Here is an 18,284-nt window from a genome sequence, read left to right as displayed (position 1 = left end):
TCTTTAAAAAATTGGGCCTAAGTGCAAGTTTGTCTGTCAGATGGCCTTGACATTTTAATTTCTAAATTGCTTAAATATAGTCATACAACAACTAAATTAGCAAAACACATTTGGAAACTATTAATGTGTATAAAAGAATATTGAGTGGCTGGAGAGAGGGCCCAAGGGTTTGGAGCTCTTGCAGGGGATCCAGACTTGGTTCCTGGCCACCATGTGTCCCGGCTGATTGTATCATTCTTGGAAGGTTTTCCTGCTTCAGTCAACCCTTGAGGAAATTCCCTCACAAGCCTGCCCACAGGTGTCTCCTAGTTGATCCCAGTGACATCACAATATCTTTGGAGGACAAGAAAAAAATGCTATCATCATTAATTTGGGGAGTTTCCCTCAAAATATGATCTTGTTTGCTCTTCAAGAAATAGGTTTATTGTAGGGTGAGGGGATGGGTGTTGGAAGACAATCCTTTCCTTTCTTTTTGTTGTAAGCCTCGAGAGTTGTCATTGCTACTCACTATAACAAGCTCACTGTAGGTTTTCTTTCAGTACGTGTAGCTGAGCTTTTGAGGGAAATCCATTGCGGTTGCTGCCTTTAATTCCAGAATTCAAAATGTTTTATTCTGGAAAAGGAATTTATTACCCTTGAATACTTGTGACCTGGATGACGTGAATGTTCATCCATAGTATTTTCATCATAAATTCTGTTATAAGCAAAAAATAATAAAAATAAAATAATGGGTCAGTGCACCCCTAACATGCTAAGTATTTACTAAGTCCCATATTAAATATTAATTGTAGTTTATTGTCACTGGTAAATGGACATCTTGAGTCTGTTAAGTATCTATCTCACCACTTGGGAGGCTGAAATAGGATTGCCAGGACTTCATGGCCAGCCTAGACTAAATAATGTAACATTGTCATGACTGATAGATGATTGGTTGTAGACAGACTTTTCTTGTTCGGCCAGCCAGCTCCCAAATTACACACAGACATTAATTACGAAAGTTCAGCTGAGAACTTAGGCTTGTTCGTAACTAGCTCTTGCAATTTAAATTAGCCCATAACTGTCAATCTCCATGATGCCAAATGACTTTTACCTCTAGCATGTCTTGCTCCCTCTGCATCTGCAAGTCCAATGATTCCATCCTTCCCAACATTCTTGCCCGGAAAATCCTGCTTAGCTATCGGCCAGTCAGCTTTTTATTAACAATGAGAGCAACACATTTTCTGTGTACATGATTATTCCACAGCAATTGGTGATAGGTGATTGATAGATAAATGATTGGATGGATGGATGATGATATAGTGCTTCTCCCGCACCTTATCCTGGAGCCAGAAGTTTTAACTTGAGTCCTGTTGCTCAACGAAGTAGGATGTGTGAAAGTTACTGGTTGCAGCACTCCTATGATATTACTCAGTTGTGAGGACCTCACTAAATGCCACTAGCATGTCTCCCCTTACCTGTCTGCTTGGGCCAAGACAGCTGGATCTTCTGGCTCCTATCCCGTGCTACTTTTACACTGATTGGGCAGCAGGTGATCCCTAAGGCTCCAGTCTCTTATGTATATCCATCCCTGGCCTTTCATACGTAATGTTGAACCATTGGAAGTGCGGTTATCCAGCTTTGCTCTGTCCCCTCCAATCCCTCGTGTGTTGAAGTCAGTTTTTTGGAAGCAGAGGTCTCAGCCACAGTGAATGAGGTGAACCTCTGCTTCACATCCTGAACTTTATGCAGGGTAACTTGCTAGAGGACAGGATGATCACCCAGGGCAGCATTTCCTCACTAGCAAAGCAAGACACCAAATGGGCATAAATCATTAGTTCTCAGGTCAACCTCTATAAAGGATGGGGAGGACTTTGTAATTAGGGTTGATATGATAAAGAACTCTCCTAAGGGGAAAGTAATGAAGTAAACTTACTCCCTACTTGAATTTTCTGTAAACCCCAGCATGCTTCAATCCCTGGCAGGTGTAACTGTTTAAGAGGGGCAGTGGAATTCTTGGGCCTTGAGCCTTCCGGTGTGGTGCTGCAATTGTAGTGTGAATGCAAAGCCCTGCTGCGGCAGCCCCAAAAGACAGGGCTGACAGCTGGTGTCAATACCCCACTGAAAAGATAATTAGGGAAAGAAGAGAAAGGTGATGTTTCTCCATGTGCATTAGGACAGGGACTAAAGGGGCCCAGTGAGCCCCAGTTCATCTTTGGGTAGGCTGATAGGAGTGGCAGCTCTCAACAACAGTAGATTGGGGCAGAAGTGCAATAGGTACACAGCCCTGGTTACAGTGTGGCCAGTAATGCTTTGTCTTAGCTCTGATTCCACAGGATCTAATGAAGTCATTAGCTAGGCATGATGGCACACACCTGTAAATCCTGGCGTTTACACAGAAGTGTAAGGTTCAGGTTATAATCCTATTGCTGCTAGGCCTAGGTGAGGAGCCTTCTTCCTGAAAAAAATGAACTGAGCGCCTCTTCCCGTGTGCTTGAGCCTGTGAGGCAGCTCTGATTTCAGTGATTGTGTAGCACTGGTACTGACACTACCCTTAGCTGGGCATCCAGTCAGTTCAAATATATGTAACTTGAGGGGATGTCTCTTTAAACAGTGCCCAATGATTGTTTTTCAAATGGAATCTGGGCATCCTAGAGCCAAGTTTCAAAATCCAAGTTATGTTAGTGGCAAAGGCAAAAATGTTTTGTAATGAATATTCCTTTAAAGAAGGCATAAGAGCCTGTTTGACAACCTGTCTGTGCATACTGTCAGCAGAAGAAAGTTCAGTATTCTGACCTGTCATATTTTGAGCCAAACAATGGGGCCCCCTCTCTTGGTTCAGAAGAGCCTCTGTCTTTAAAGCCTGTGATTTGACAGCAGTATCTTCTTGGAGGTGGTGCCCTCTGCCAGCCTTTCAGAACAGCATCTGGCATGCTGTCCGTGGTGAGACTGATATTGAAACATGTCAGAGTCATTCCCTTCATTTGTTCAACAAAATGGAAAATGGCAGCTTTGACGTAAGACGCCTACTTACCGATTCACCAGACATACTGAGAGTGTACTTATCCTTCCTTGGACCGGAAGTACTGATTCATCAGATAAACTGAGGGTGTACTTAATCTTCCTCGAACTGGGAGTTTCTCTTGGTGATCTTGGTGATTTCCTTTTCCTGTTCCTCTTTCTAAAACGTTCATGTGGTTTTTTTTTTAAAGATGTTTTATTACATTTCTTTACGTGTGTGTTTGTGTCTGTGTGTATGTGGGGGGGGGGGAAGGAGAAGGAGAGAGAGAGAGAGAGAGAGAGAGAGAGAGAGAGAGAGAGAGAGAGAGAGAACATGGGCCACAGCATACATATTTAAGTCAGAAGACAATTTTTCACCTTAAAGACCCTCAAATTTGCCAAGCTTTGCTGTACCCACTACGCCGGCTCCCTGGCCCCTAGTGCTTCATGTAATCTGTCCCCTAAGGCAGTGGGTACAAGCCACCGCTTCAGCAGTTCTAGCTGCTCTGACGGGAGGAAGCGTCCACAAATCCCTACATATAAACTTCTATTTTCCAGTCCCACCAGCTATGATGCATGATCAGCTGTCAACTTGATGAGTGAGGTTCAGAGCCCTTGGCACGCAGTGAAAGGTTACTTTCTTATTGTTGTTCCTTTTTTTAAGAAGTATTTTTAATTGAAATGGAATTATATCACTTGTCCCACCCTTTCCTCCCTCCAGCCTTTCCAAACTGCCCTCTCTCAAACCCCTTGCATGTTCCCCTCAAAAGTCAATAACCTCTTTTTCTTTGATTATGTTTGCTATGTACATCCTCGTGTGTATCACAAATACATATAAATACAATCTGCTGAGTCCATTTTTGTTGTGTTGTGTAAATGGTTTCCAGGCTGATCACTCTGGATTGGACAACCAATAAGGAGGTTCACGCCTGGGAAAGACTAATTCTTCTCCCAGCAGTCATTAGTTACCTGTCATCCTTTGTCTAGGGGTGGGACCTTGTAAATGTGCCCCTTTCGTGTTAGTACATCCATTGATCCTATGTTGTTGCACTCTTGTTTGTGCAGCCTTTTCTTGGAGAGACTGTTTCACAGCACACTTCACAGTACTCTGGCTCTTACAGTCTGTCCAGTCCCTCTTCCCAGATGTCCCCCGTGCCTTGGGGCCACACTGGAGGGGATTATCTCCATCAGGTTTAGCAGGGTGGGAAAGCCCGTGCGGGTGGCACCGTTCCTTGGGCTCCAGTCCTGGGCTGTGTGTAAAAGGAAGAGGTGAGGTGAGCAGAAGTGTTCATTGCTCTTTGCTCCTCTGGATGAAATGTGACCAGCTGCTCTCATCTCCATGGATGTCATGTGACCAGCTGTGCATCTCTGGACGTCACATGACCAGCTGCTCTTGGCTTCCACCACCTTGGCTTCTCCACTATGATAGACTGTGTGTTTGAACTGTAAGCCAAAATAATTCCTTTCCCTTTTTGTTTCTATTAATCTGTGTATTGCCATGTGGCTGTAGCGTTATCTCATTTTTTTACATGTCTTGCTTCCTTGGCAGCTGGCTTGAATCTCCTAGACTCCACCCTTCTTTATTTGTATATCTGCATGGATTTCCCACCTGGCTCTATCCTGCCTTGCCATAGGCTGAAGCAGCTTTATTTATCAACCAATAAGAACAATACATATTCACAGTGCACAGAAGAACATCCTATACCACACACACACACAATGGGACTGATGGAATACATGTCCTTATCCTGTTCCAGCATATGAGGACACAGCAGAGAAAGCTCTCAATGGAACCTCACCATGCTGACCTTCTACCCTGTAGAGCTAAATAATGAATTTCTGCCACCAACACACTACATATCTGTGATAGTCAGCTCTCTGCCACTGTAATGAACGATGAAGATGATACAGCTTACTGAGTGAAAAGTTTTATTTTTGCCAGGCAGTAGTGGCGCACACCTTTAATCCCAGCACTCGGGAGGCAGAGGCAGGCGGATCTCTGTGAGTTCGAGGCCAGCCTGGTCTACAAAAGCTAGTGCCAAGACAGGCTCCAAAGCTACAGAGAAACCCTGTCTCGAAAAAACTAAAAAAAAAAAAAAAAAAGTTTTATTTTTGACCCACATTTTTGAAGGTTCTATTCTATAATTGTAATGGACACTGGTAGCTTAGAAGAAAATGGCCCCCAAAGGGAGTGGCACTGTTACAAGGTGTAGCTTTGTTGGGATAGGTATGGTCTTGCTGAAAGAAATGTGTCACTGTGGGGGTGACTCTGAGGTCTCATATATGCTCAAACCACATCCAATATCTCAGTTCATTTCTGTTGCCTTTGGATCAAGATGTAGAATCCTCGGCTCCCCAGCAACATGTCTGCCTGCATGTCACCATATTCCACACCATGATGGTAATGGACTAAACCTCTGAAACTGTAAGCTACCATCTCAACTAAATGTTTCATTTATAAGAGTTACCGCAGTCATGATTTTTCTTCACAGCAATAGAAACTCTAACTAAGACAGAAGTGGGGTATTGCTGTGAAAGGCCTTGTTTAGAGACATTTGGACTTTGGGATTTTGGGTTAGGAAAGCATGGGAATGTTTTTACTGTTGCCTAATGGGCCATACCAGTAGGAGCATGGAAGACACTTGTGCTGGGTGACTTGAACTGGGGGTGGGGGCTGGATCAAGAGGTTTCAGTGGTCAAGAACTTGAATATGTTGCCTACAAATTGATCTTGTGATATTTTGGTGAAAAATGTGGCTGTTTTTTGCCCTTGTATGAAAACTTTGCCTGAGGTTAAAGTGAAGAGTTTTAGAGTAATTCCCTTGACAGAAGAAACCTCAAAAAAGCCTAAGATAGACTGTTAAATGGTCACTCGTGTTAGCTCTAATGAAGAGGTATAATAAAAAGGAAAAGGCTGAGCAGGAAAAATACAAAATGTAAATTTTGACTAGAAAAGAGCACCAGGAAGTGGAATAGAACTAAGTTCTGTATTCAAGGAGATAAACAGATTAAGAAATGGCATACAGGGAGTGGTGACCTCAGAGCAAAATTCTACCCTGCTTAGTTTTCAACTTGTGAAAAGGAATTAAAGAAAAGCTTAGAGCTGGGTGTAGTAGTGAATGCATTTAATCCCAGCGCATGAGAGACAGAGGCTGGCAGATCTCTGAGTTTGAGGCCAGCCTGGTCTACAGATCCGATTTCAGGACAGCCAATCTGTGAAGGAAACCATCAAAAACAGGAAGTTGGTAAAGATGTTATTGAACGAGGGGGCCATGTTCCAGGTCCAGTGAACAGCAGAACTTGGCAGCTTGGGTCATATGGTTCTAGAGTTAAGAATAGACGAAAGGGGCTATGAAATTTGCCTCCAAGGCTGAAAAACAGTTGCTGAGGCCAGGCATATGCCAGGGATGTCCTTATGAAAGCCTGGAGAGTCCACCGAGTGAAGCTGTGAAGGAGAAGCCTGGATTACCTTGGAGTCCCCAACATGTTAGAGACACCAGAGTCATGGGACACCTGCTGTGGAGAGCTGCTAACAGAGAATGGAACCAGCCCAAGAGAAGGAAGTGTGTTACAGTCAACAAAACTGAAAGAAGTTGGAGATCTGAAAAGCATTTTGACATCAGACATGGAGATGCAGAGTTTGGAGTTTGTCCAGTTCATTTTTGGTTTTTCTTTGACCCAGTGTTTCCTTACTATGCTCCTTTCCCTCCATTCTAGAGTGGTAATATATATTCTGTGCCATTATATGTTGGAAGAATATGATCTACTTTTTGATTTTGGTTTTATAGGGGATTACAGTTAAGAGATCACATGAATCTCAGAACAGACTTTAAACTTTAGACTTTTAAATAAGTTTGAGACAGTTATAGACTATTGGGTCTTTTGAAATTGGACTGAATGCATTTTTACATTATAATATTACTATGGTCACAAACTTTTGGGGACCAGGGAGTAGAATGTGGCAGTTTGAAAAATCATGCCACTTATTATTAGGACGTGTGGCCTTGTTGGAGGAAGTATGTCAGTGCAAAGGCTGGCTTTGTGGTCTCATATATGTTCAAGATATGCCCATTATCTCAGTTCAATTCCTGTTGCCTTCAGATATAGATGTAGAATTCTCCAGCAACATGTCTGCCTGCACGCTGCCATATGCCCAGCCACCATGCTTCCTGCCATGATAGTTGAGTATACCTCTGAACTGTAAGCTGCCAACTCAAGTAAATATTCTTTCTAAGAGTTGCCGTGGTCACGGTGTCTCTTCCCAGCATTGGAAACCCTGACTAGGACAGACACAGAGTCTGCCAGTCTTTAGCTTAGGCTTGTCTCCAACTAGCTCTTACAACTCAAATTACCTTGTTTCTATTCATCTGTGTTCTGCCATGCGGCTCAGTTGCCTCTGCTCTGTACTGTATGTCTGACTTCAGAGTTTCTCTGCTGTAATCCGAGCCTAGATTCCTCCTCCTCTTTCTCTTTGCCTGGAATTCCCGCTTATCTCTCCTGCCTGACTATTGGCCATTCAGATTTTTATTAAACCAAACACAGTGACACATCTCCACACAGGGAAACAAATATTCTACAACACATTTCTTTACTTTTTTTCTCTTATCTTTATGCTCTGTGCTCTGATTATCTTCTATGTCTTACAAATGATTGTTATCAGCAGATAATGACAAATCTAACTGCTCTAAACAAGAAAACATGAAGGAAAGATCATCACACCCCAGACCTGAGCTCGAATTCACCACTAACACTGTCCCAATCGCTCTAGAACCTCGATCTATGCACACTGTGCCAGGGGCGCCTTCTGTCCCAGCCAAAGGCTCCATCAAACACACGTGCATGCTAGAGAAGCCGGGGGGTGCAGAAATCTACAAAGGCATTTGCTATCTACATAGAAGAAGAAAAACTCCACTACCCAATGGCATCATAATTCCACAACCCACAGCTTAGAACACTTTGACTCATCATTTTTCCTCCCCAAAATGTGACTTTTGGGCAAGTTATCAATGCTTTTTTGATTTCCTTATATTTTAGTTGGTATTTAAAGCACTTCAATTTTGCCTCTACCCTCAGACAGCATCACAATTCCAAATCCATTGGCTATCGCATCATCTAGCTTGAGCTCTCAAATTTTAAACTACATTTGTGTGTGTGTGTGTGTGTGTGTGTGTGTGTGTGTGTGTGTGTGTGTGTGTATGTGTGTGTGTGTATAACACCATGCATGCAGTCAGAGGAAATTTTACAGGAATCTGTTCTCTGTTCTCTCCTTCCACCATGTGAGTGCTAGGGCTAAAACTGAAGTCTTTAATTAAACCTTGACCTGCTGAGCCATGTCGCCGGTCACTTGAGCTCTCACTATCACTGCACACTCTCTGACCTGCTTGACATCAGGCCTCTGAAAGGACTCCTTTTTCCTGATTGCTCTCCCTCACCTCGTTTTCTGGATTTTTACCTGTTGAGTTTCTGAACACCTATTTCCATAGCTCTGTCATTTCCTCTTGTTGATAGCTTCATTCATGCCCAGTCTTTCCCCCACTTAAAGAATTCTTACAGTTCCTGCAGTGGATTACTCCTTTGTTTAGAAAGGCATGAGCTAAGTTAATGGCCTCTTTGCTGGGCTTCCAAGTCTGGCATTTCCAGTCACCTATTTTGCATTCCTTCTTGGATGTCAAATACATATTTTGGTCTCTGCATGTTCATAGTTTGTTTCCTTGGGAAGCCTCTGTTGCTCCTATAAACTGTTTCATTTATCCGTACTTAAGGCAAGAATCTAAGCCTTACCCTTGCTGATTTATTTTCTCAAGCTCTCATTTGCCCACAAATCCTGTATCTTCCACCTCCAGAATCATTTCTAGCTCTCCAATCCTTGCCACTCAAGCCTACCATCACAGCCTTTCGTCTGTGACCACATTTTCATATGTGCTAACCAGTGCCAAGCCCCCTTCCCTGTGCCCCTACAGTGTTACTGCCTTCTCCGCCTCGTAGAAACCAAGCTGTTTGCTGTCTCTCCCTTCCTTTTCATTTGTCTGTAGTGAGTAACCGAAATACCAATTCCAAATCCCTTAGAATCTTACTTTTCAAATCCCCTTTGACTTTCAGTCCCTCTAAAGTGGCCCAGCACTTCCCCTTAATGTCATCTTGCCTGCCTTTTCTTACTAACCTCAGCACTGTTTGTCAATAGCTTAGAGGCTGTCCCCCCTAACTAGAGGATTAGCTTAGGGCCAAGGGGAGGCTTGGCTTGAAGGAGGAGGTGGACATTGAACACATATTTGTTAAATCATTGACTAGACAGATACTTGAGTGAATGGATGATGGCCAGTTCCTCTGAGGTTCCCTAACCTTTTCATGTTCACTGGGGTGATTCATCTTCAGCCATAGCTCCTTACGTTATCCGTCTGTTTTCATTAATAATGATGATGACAGAATGCTTGGGGCGGCTAACAAGGAAAACAAAGCTGATGATGCTGGTCCAGTCAGAATGTCTCCTGGCTGGTGTGGTCAATTCCTAAACAAATAATATCCGCTCATCAATCATTGTCCTATTTCTGCCAACTAGATCTCCCCAGAGGAGTCATCAATCAGCTTGGTTCCGAAGATTGACAGCCTCACCCCCCTAGTCTCCTCTTCCCTGTACAGACTCATACTAAGAGTTTTAAAAAGCCCCAGGTTGCAACAGGGTTAGCAGACTCGGAGGCAGAGGGACAGCGATTGAGGAGCTCTGGAAAAGGCCAGAACATGAAGGTAAGCCACAGACACCTGTTCTGAGAAGCATTCCTTTATACCTAGGTTATATTTAACGAGCATTCTAGCAACAGGATATTTGAAGAATATGCCTGTAGTGTAACCGTTTGGCTTTGATGAGTAAAATAATGTATTCCCCATTTCTTAATTTGCGTGAAGTTATGAAAATCATATATTCCTAGTTTTTAAAGTTACTCTCTGTGGATTATCTAGAAGGTAGGATCATATACTAGACTGAAGAGCTTATTATCTGGTTTGAGAAGAAGGCAGAAAATCCGGCGCAATTCGGATGGACCTGTTTGGGTGGTGTTTCTTGTAGGGCGCCGGCAGCCTGGTGATGACAGCCTTGGCCCTTCTCCTGGTGCTGTCTGTCCTGGGAAACTCCAGCGGCGCTCCGCAGGTAATCGCATTGCATGCAGAGAAGACAGCTTTGGCGGGAGCTGTGAGGGCCTCTTGGCTTTTTCTTCCTTTCCATTCCACTACCCTGCCTTAACTGCTTTTCTCTCCCCTCTGGGCTGCAGAGACTCTTTGAGAGGAGGAACTGGACCCCCCAAGCTATGCTCTACCTGAAGGGCGCTCGTGAGTCCCAAACTCTTCATTCTCTTCACCGAGGTGATGGGAGGCACCCGGGTAATCCCGGAAGCCACCGAGCCGGAGCCTGGGGAGACAGTGTTACAGTTGGCTCCAGTAAATAGTTGAGATCTCAGACAATCCAGAAATGGTTGGCAAGGGCAGGCGGGACCGAGAAAGATTCCGTGATATCCAGAGAGATTCCACTAGAGAGGACCCCGGTGTCGGGGTTCAGTTCCCCAGCACTCTCGAAGCTGAGGCAGGAGAACCACGGCGAGTGTGAAGCCAGCTTGGGCTACTACTAGAAGGTTTCAGGTCAAAGGAAGATCCTATTAAGGAAGGTGGAAGGAGGGAGAGGGAGGGAGGGAAGAAAGTGGAGGAGAAGGGTTCAAGAATGGGGGAAGGAAGGCAAAGGGACGGGGAGTAGAAAGGGAAATAAGGGAAGGGGCATTGGTTAGTTAACTGAAAAAACTACTGGTTTTCGTCGGTTTTGTGTGTGTGTGTGTGTGTGTGTTTTGGGTTTTTTTGTTTTGTTGTTTGTTTTTGCTTTTGTTTTTCCAAACAAGGTATCTGGGGCTGGAAAGCAACCAATGAGCAAAAATTAGGAATTGGCGGGGGGGGGGGGGGGGGTGGGGGGGGAGAGGGATGCTCGAACCCTCCTGGGGCTGCTCTCCGAGGCAGGGTTGCCTCCCAAGCCGCCACCTGCGGCCTCTCCTGGCCAGGGGTTTGGCGGTCAGATCTCAGCCGGTGTCTTCCCCCGCAGAGGGCCGTCGCTTTATCTCCGACCAGGGCCGCAGGAAGGAGCTCGCTGACCGGCCGCCTCCAGGTGGGTGAGGAGGGAAGGAGGGAGAGAGCCAGAGAGAGCAGCACAGGCAGGCAACAATTTTGACTAGAGAAAAGGTCATGAATTTGAGTGGGGGCATAGGCAGAGTGGGGGGGGGGGCGCAGAGAGAGGGTGGAAATGATGCAGTATTCATGACATATGAAATCCCCCCCCCCCCGCAAAACAGAGAAAGAAGGAAGAAAGGAAAGAAGGAAAGGAAGGAAGGAAGGAAGGAAGGAAGGAAGGAAGGAAGGAAGGAAGGAAGGAAGGAAGGAAGGAAGGAAGGAAGGGTGGGTCAGGGACTTTTTTTCTTGATGAACTTAATGTCGTTGCAGTTTAAAAAGAAGAAAAATTGATTTTAGTAAAATGTTATATACAAATTCGAAGAATAAAAGCTATACTGATTTTGAGAACTCTTCAACACCGCTGAACATAACCCTAGCAGATGCTTCACAAGTCTTTGTTTCGTGTTCCTCAAGTCTGCAGTGTGATTAATCTTATTTTGTGAGGATAAATATGCTTCTTCTCTTTCTGTTACTTTCAATTAAACTCAATGTCTGCATCGAATTGGGAGTATGTTATCTGGCAACTTAAATTTGAGATAGATTTTCACAGCATACACCTATAATGCGTGTAACCTAAGGAATTTGAAATAGCTCTGAATATTTAGCAAATGTATCTTCAGTCAGCTTATATGTGGCCAAGAAGGCAGATTATTATCTAAAACTGATTTGGGAGAAGTAAAATAGGAAACTCAGGCTCCAATGAAATCATACCTGAATCTTTGGCTCAGGCAACTGCTTTAAGCCATGAGAGGGAAACTTCACCCCCTTCTAAGCCCCGAAGGGGGGAAGTGCAGATGCTCCTACCCTGTCTTCCTTTTTTTGTTGTTGTTTTTTGTTTTGTTTTTGTTTTATGAGACAGGGTTTCTCTGTAGCTTTAGTACCTGAGACTGGAACTAACTCTTGTAGATCAGGCTGGCCTCAACTCAAACTCACAGAAATCTGCTTTGTCTCTGCCTCCCGAGTGCTGGGATTAAAGCATGCGCCACCACCGCCAGCCTCCTGTCTTCCTTCTGTGACACACTCCCTAGCATAAGGTGTACATTCCTCTTCCATCCCTGAATGTAAACACAGCAAAAACAACTGGAAGTCATTTCCAAGAGACATATGATCTCTCAATTTATGAAGATCGTCATGAAGCCAACGAGACTTCCTCATCAGTGGTCACCTGCCACCAGCTTTACTACCTAAATCCAGTCCCCCGAGGATGCATATACGGAAGGAGAGAGGAGACTCCACAGAGTTGTCCTCTGACTTCCACAAGAGTGTGGGCACATGCATGTGCACGCATGCACGCACGCACACGCACACACACACACACACAGAGGACAGCACTAGATAAAATGCTGTATAAATGACTATTCATCTTCAAAACTCAATATGCAGTGTAGCCTGCTCACAGATCAAGGGTTGGCCTCACAGAGGCCTTCCTAATCTCACACTGCAGAGCAAGCTTCGTTTACATAAAGGTTCAGTGGACGCAAATATCCGAGTGCTATTTATTTACGCTGAATGGGCATGAAATTAAACGCTGGTGTGTTTATATGAATATCAAGGCTGCATACATTTCTGTTTCTCCAGAAAGACGAAACCCAGATCTTCAACTGCTGACTCTCCCAGAGGCTGCAGCCCTGTTCCTGGCTTCCTTGCAGAAACCACAAGAAGGTACAGATGTGGTGACCCCTTTCAGTTCTGGACTAAGAAACTTTGCTAACTACCGAGCCTCTGCCTAGACCTGCAGAAATGCATATTCAATCAAACCAATGTGCTTCCTGTTAAAATTAGCCCCAAGAATACAAAAATACTACTTTGACAAGAGTGGGGAGTAGTATATGAATTTCCTGACCTCTTACCTGTTATTAGTGACATTTATTTGTTGGTTTCCTTTCAAATACAGAGTCTTATGTACTCCAGGCTAGCCTCAGATTCCCTATGTAGCAAAAGCTGTCCATGAACCTCTTATCCTCCTGCCTCCACCCAATAGTTAAAACTGAAGGAGCTCTACTCAGCTTCATTGTTTTATAAGTAAGGCCTAAAAATGTGAAATAATCAAAATCCAATTGCTCACTATGCAAAATTAAACCAAATGAAAGTAGTGATCACCAATCCCTTTTCACTTTTGCATACAGCAGTAGATATGGCTCACAACAGACAGGGCCAGCTTTGACTGTAGGCCCGTGTCATCGGCACCTCCCTGTCTAGCTTCTTCTAAGCCAGGAGTGGATGTCATCTTCAACCACCCTGTCCAGGTGGTGGAGAAGTACTGGTAGAACTGGGCCATCTTGGTAATAATGGATCAGCTAGGTCTTTGGAAGTTCACAGACCGGGTGTACACACTTGTTCTGTCAGCTTTGATGAGCTGTGTGACCCTGACATAGGCATAGTCCCACAACTCTAGGGACCCATTGGAATGAGGCGTGTAGTGAATGTGTGTGTATGTAGTATGTGTATGCATGTGTACAGAAGTGTGTACATATATGGGAGGACTAGATGTTGTCATTAGATGTCTTGTCAATCACCCCCCACCTTAGTCTTTAAGACCGGTCTCTCACTGAGTCTGGAACTCACTGATTCAGCTCTCTAGCAGGTCAGTGGGCATCCAGAGATCTGCCTGTCTCCACACACCACCATTGGGGTTACTGGTATGTGTCATTATGTCTGGCTTTTTCTGTGAGTGCTGAGAATCCAAACTCAGGTCCTTATGAGCACTTTATTGACTGAGCCCATCTCTCCATTCCCAATTCTATTATTAAGAGTAGACATCATTGCCAGGCGATGGTGGCACACATCTTTAATCCCAGTACTCAGGAGGCAGAAGCAAGTGGACCTCTGTGAGTTTGAGGTCAGCCTGGTCACAGAGTGAGTTCCAGGACTGGCTTTATAGCTACTGGAAAACTCTTTGTTTTTTTTTTTTGTTTTTTTTTTTTAAAAAGTAGACATCATCACTGGGCATGGTAAAAGTGGGAAGAGGCTGGATAATATACAGAGGATGCTCTGTCCAGATGACTAGCTTTAACTTCAAGGTGCAAAACAATAACCAAGTCTTGAGGTCCTTAGGAAAAGAACTAAGAAAGGACAGACAGTAGGAGTGAGTGTTGGGAAGATGGACAGAGTCAGCCACCAGGCTACAACAGAGAAAGAAGAGTTCATTTTAAGGGAGAGGAGGAATGCCACTCTAGGTCCCCATTTCAAGTGTTTGGAGGAAACATGTAAATGTGTTAATTATTGAAATGGGTTTTTTCACATATTTACTTAGGTATGAGGTACATTCTGACCACATTGTGTATACAATGGTCAGAGGTTAACTTTGGGATCAGTTCTCTCCTCCACCATGTTGGTTCCAGGAACTGAAATCAGGTTGTCAGGCTTGACATTAAGCGCCCTTATGAGCTATGTCACCTCACAAGCCCTAACGGATTGGCATCCTATGAGGAGCTTGTCTCCAGAGATTAATTAAAGCAAAGCTTTATTAATCTAAATAAATGGAGGGGTTTTGGATTCCCATATGATGTGTCAATCACTAATCTGTAATATTTTTATTGCAGAGTCTCTGTGTATCATCTGGAAGGCTCTTACATCATAAACTTAAATTCCAGTGGAGTTTGCACTGGGATTTTTTCCTGATCCACCCCTGTCCCTTTGGCGTGTGTGCATCTGTGTATCTGTGTCCATTCATGCATCTGTGTGTCCATGTGTCCACACTTTCCTTCCCTCTAGAGAGAAACACATTATTTACAATCTATCTTACTGAGGGTATAAGTAATTAAGGTAGACCAGGATTCAAATTATATTGTGATTGAGGGAAGGTTGTTTTATCTAGAAGGCAGTTTTGGGGAAAGTAAAATCTAGGGCATGCATTCTGCCTCAGCCACTCCTCTCTACCCTGCTTCAGGGTTCATCCTTTCTACTTTATATTTAGTGTACCATGATCTTGCTACTCTCTAATCTTTATGAGACACTTCAGGCCTGATATTTTTGCATTCCCATCCAGCAAACAAGTGTTTTTACCTTTGGTCTCATTGCTTACCCAGAAGAAATCACCTGATGAATGAGTATTTTCAAGTGTGTCCCAATATCATCCTTCCCCTGCAAGAGACATATCACCAAGAAACATAGGTCACACCACCTTGATGCAAGTGAATGGCTATAAAGGCAGGTGTTTAGACTGGAGGCATGCTAATCAGGGCAAGACACACAAACCCTTTACACTTCTGCTAAACTTGCCCCATCGCACTTTCATTTATTGTAGAGATTTGGATCTTGGGGGCTGGGATGTAGCTCAAATGGTAGAGTTTTTGCGCAGCATGCATGAGGCCCTGGGGTTCAATCCCCAGTATTGCACAAAAAAAGCATGGTGGTATGTGTCTGTGATCTCAGCGCTTGAGAAGTGGGGCAAGAGGATCAGAAGTTCAAGTACATCCCCAGATGTATAGATATTGGGTATAAACTGTGAGTTACCAGCTGTGTTCTGATGTGAAAGGTGAAATTTTAAAGCCAAACAAATCAAAAGCCAATTTGTAGTAGAATTGTTAATAGCATAGACCATTGAATTGCTTCAACTTTAGGAGTCAACTCTTTTTCTTAAGCTTCTGTTCCTCTCTCTAAAACCAAGAATGTGAGAGTTCACTTTAAGTTTGTTTTCCTTTCTTACAGATGAAGGAGGAAATTTTGATCAAAGCAGATTCCTGGAAGACAGACTGCTGAACTGGTGAAGATGAACCAGAGCACACTCAAGTGTAGTTCTATTCATGGTGAAAACCATTGCCACATGATTAGGGCCCGTGCACCCTTCCTTCCACACCTGTAACCCAAGACACCAATACCTCTAGGATTAGTCCTTCAGAAGTAAGACGCATGGGATTCTGAACACTGTCAAGTTCTATTGCCTTAGGTTGACATCACCTGTCTTACGTAGGCTTGGGTTTTGGATGGCCTTGAGAATGCTGGGGTGGAGAATGCAGACTTGTTCTTTCTTTCCCCTGTAGTCAGGCGCTGCTGGATCTTAGCAGTTTGTTTCTCATCCCATCACCTTTTTGGGTGTCACTCAGCAACAGTTCTCCCAACCCCCTTTCCCCATCCCAAGTAAGAGAGAAGGTATGGTAGGATTTGTGTGGCTTTTTATAACTCATTGAGGAGAGGTCAGTTAAGGAGGGAGGTGAAGATGCCTGGGATAATGCTCCCATAAAAACACATATTGTCTATGACTGCTGAGACAGGGGACCCTCCCTGATGCAGAAACCCTTGGAAAATCTGTGAAGACCCAGGGCTGAGAGCCTCTTTGTGTTTCAAGGGGATCCACTTAGAAACTTGGACCTTAAAGTCGCTAGAAGATGGTGATGGAGTTTGTGAGAGCATATGCTCCCCAAAGGTACAAAATAGCTTGAGGTATCTTGCTTTCTGTGACTGAAAGAGACGTCATCATGACTTTGCATTAAGGTACTCCAATGACACAAGTGTACTCCATCTGCATGATTTATCTGTTTCCAAATCCAAACACGCATGCAGGAGCGCGCGCGCACACACACATACACACACACACACACACACACAGTTGGGGGTGTGGGGGGGTGAGATTCCCCACAGCCAGCAAAATAACTAACTTGGAATTACAGCATGATTACCGTGGTATTTTTTAACCAAATCAGTTCAGAGTCATTAAGCATAAGTGCCCAAGTGACACATATTGATTCTTATCGTCCCCAGCTTACAGCTATTACTTTGTAGCTATAGAATATTTTTATGTGAATATCTCTGTAATCTGAAATTTTAAGTCAACTGTGTTAAGTAATCAAAACCATGTATATATGTTTTGTCTGCTTCGCAGTTCATAATTAAATAATAAAACTATATTCAAGTTAGTGTACCATTGATTTTTGCCAAAAATGTCCAAGTACTAGAAACTGTGTGGCCTTCTGATAGGCACCTGTCACTAGTCATGACTTGACTTAAAAGTGGATTTACTAGAGTGTCCCATATCCAACTTATTAAGTACTGAAGGGATACACCTGGTATAGATTGCTCATTTAAATAGTTTCTTCGTTCTGAGGATGTTCCTAACATCTAGCTCAGGAAGTAGGTCTTCTCACAGTCGGCCAGTACAACCTCAAGTGTTTGTTTCAGAGAAAAGTGGGAGGCAAGAGGACTCGTGGGAGAGGCAGAACAGGAGGAGAGGTCACATTTCATAAGAACACATTCCAGTGAAATGGCCCAGTTCCTGAGCCTGCAAAACTGCATTAATCGCTTTTAATGACCTAATTGCTTTTTTAAAATTTTATTTACAATGGGAATCTGACACAGGCTTTGTGCGTGTTACTGAGCTTCACACCCAAGGATTTTAATCTCATCTTAAAAAGCCCCACCCTCCAACATGACCACAATAGCAAACAAATCCCAACATGAACAGATGAAAAGATTGCTTTCCAGCAAGAAGAGCATGTGTTCTCAATTATCTTTATTTCCACCTTTGTACAAACTGAAATGAGTAAGGTCACAGATAAAAATTACTTATATTGTGAGACTTGTGTTGGAAATTGCTGACCTCAGTACTTCTGTAAGGGGCTCTACCTTGCTTGGATCAGTATCTGGTTCACACCCACTCTGTAAAGAACTCTACCTTGGTTGGATCAGTATTCAGTTCACACCCACTTCTGTAAGGGGCTCTACCTTGTTTGGATCAGTATCCGGTTCACACCCACTCTGTAAAGAACTCTACCTTGGTTGGATCAGTATCCAGTTCACACCCACTCTGTAAGGCTCTCTACCTTGGTCAGATCAGTATCCAGTTCACATTCCCTCTGTACTTGGTGAAAAATATATGGGTGTGTATTAGCATCCTTGAGTTTCATTGTTTTACCTTGGCAATGCAATTCCATTCAGTTCAATCTTTATGTGACTAATTCTTTTAGGAAGAGCTCATTTCTCCATTCATTTGATTCTTAAAAACACTGCAAGAAGATACAACCATGTCATGACTCCTTACTGTGGCTATGCTTTGGCATGATAGAAAGGCAAGGCAACCTTCTGGGCCCTCTCTTCCTTCTCCTCTCCCTTTTTCCTTCCTTCCTTCTTTCCTTGTTCTCTCTTTTTCCCTTCCTAAATCCTCCCTTTCTTCTT

The 18,284-nt window shown here is 43.7% G+C and overlaps 2 protein-coding genes across 2 annotated transcripts in view; both read left to right on the top strand.

The window, feature by feature from the left end:
• The window catches only part of Slco1b3 (solute carrier organic anion transporter family member 1B3), a 1,042,880-nt gene that overhangs the window by 732,898 nt on the left and 291,698 nt on the right, over positions 1-18,284 (top strand). The window lies entirely within an intron of this gene.
• Positions 25-17,029, top strand: Spx (spexin hormone). Its single transcript, XM_075982361.1, has 6 exons — positions 25-9,716; positions 10,036-10,116; positions 10,238-10,295; positions 11,050-11,112; positions 12,753-12,836; positions 15,825-17,029. Exons 1-6 carry the CDS (start codon positions 9,711-9,713, stop codon positions 15,881-15,883), a joined length of 351 nt encoding a protein of 116 aa, XP_075838476.1. The 5' UTR covers positions 25-9,710; the 3' UTR covers positions 15,884-17,029.

This window comes from Microtus pennsylvanicus, chromosome 8 (assembly GCF_037038515.1).
Source record: "Microtus pennsylvanicus isolate mMicPen1 chromosome 8, mMicPen1.hap1, whole genome shotgun sequence".
Classification (NCBI taxonomy): Eukaryota; Metazoa; Chordata; class Mammalia; order Rodentia; family Cricetidae; genus Microtus; species Microtus pennsylvanicus.
This window is presented reverse-complemented; position numbering and strand designations above follow the sequence as displayed.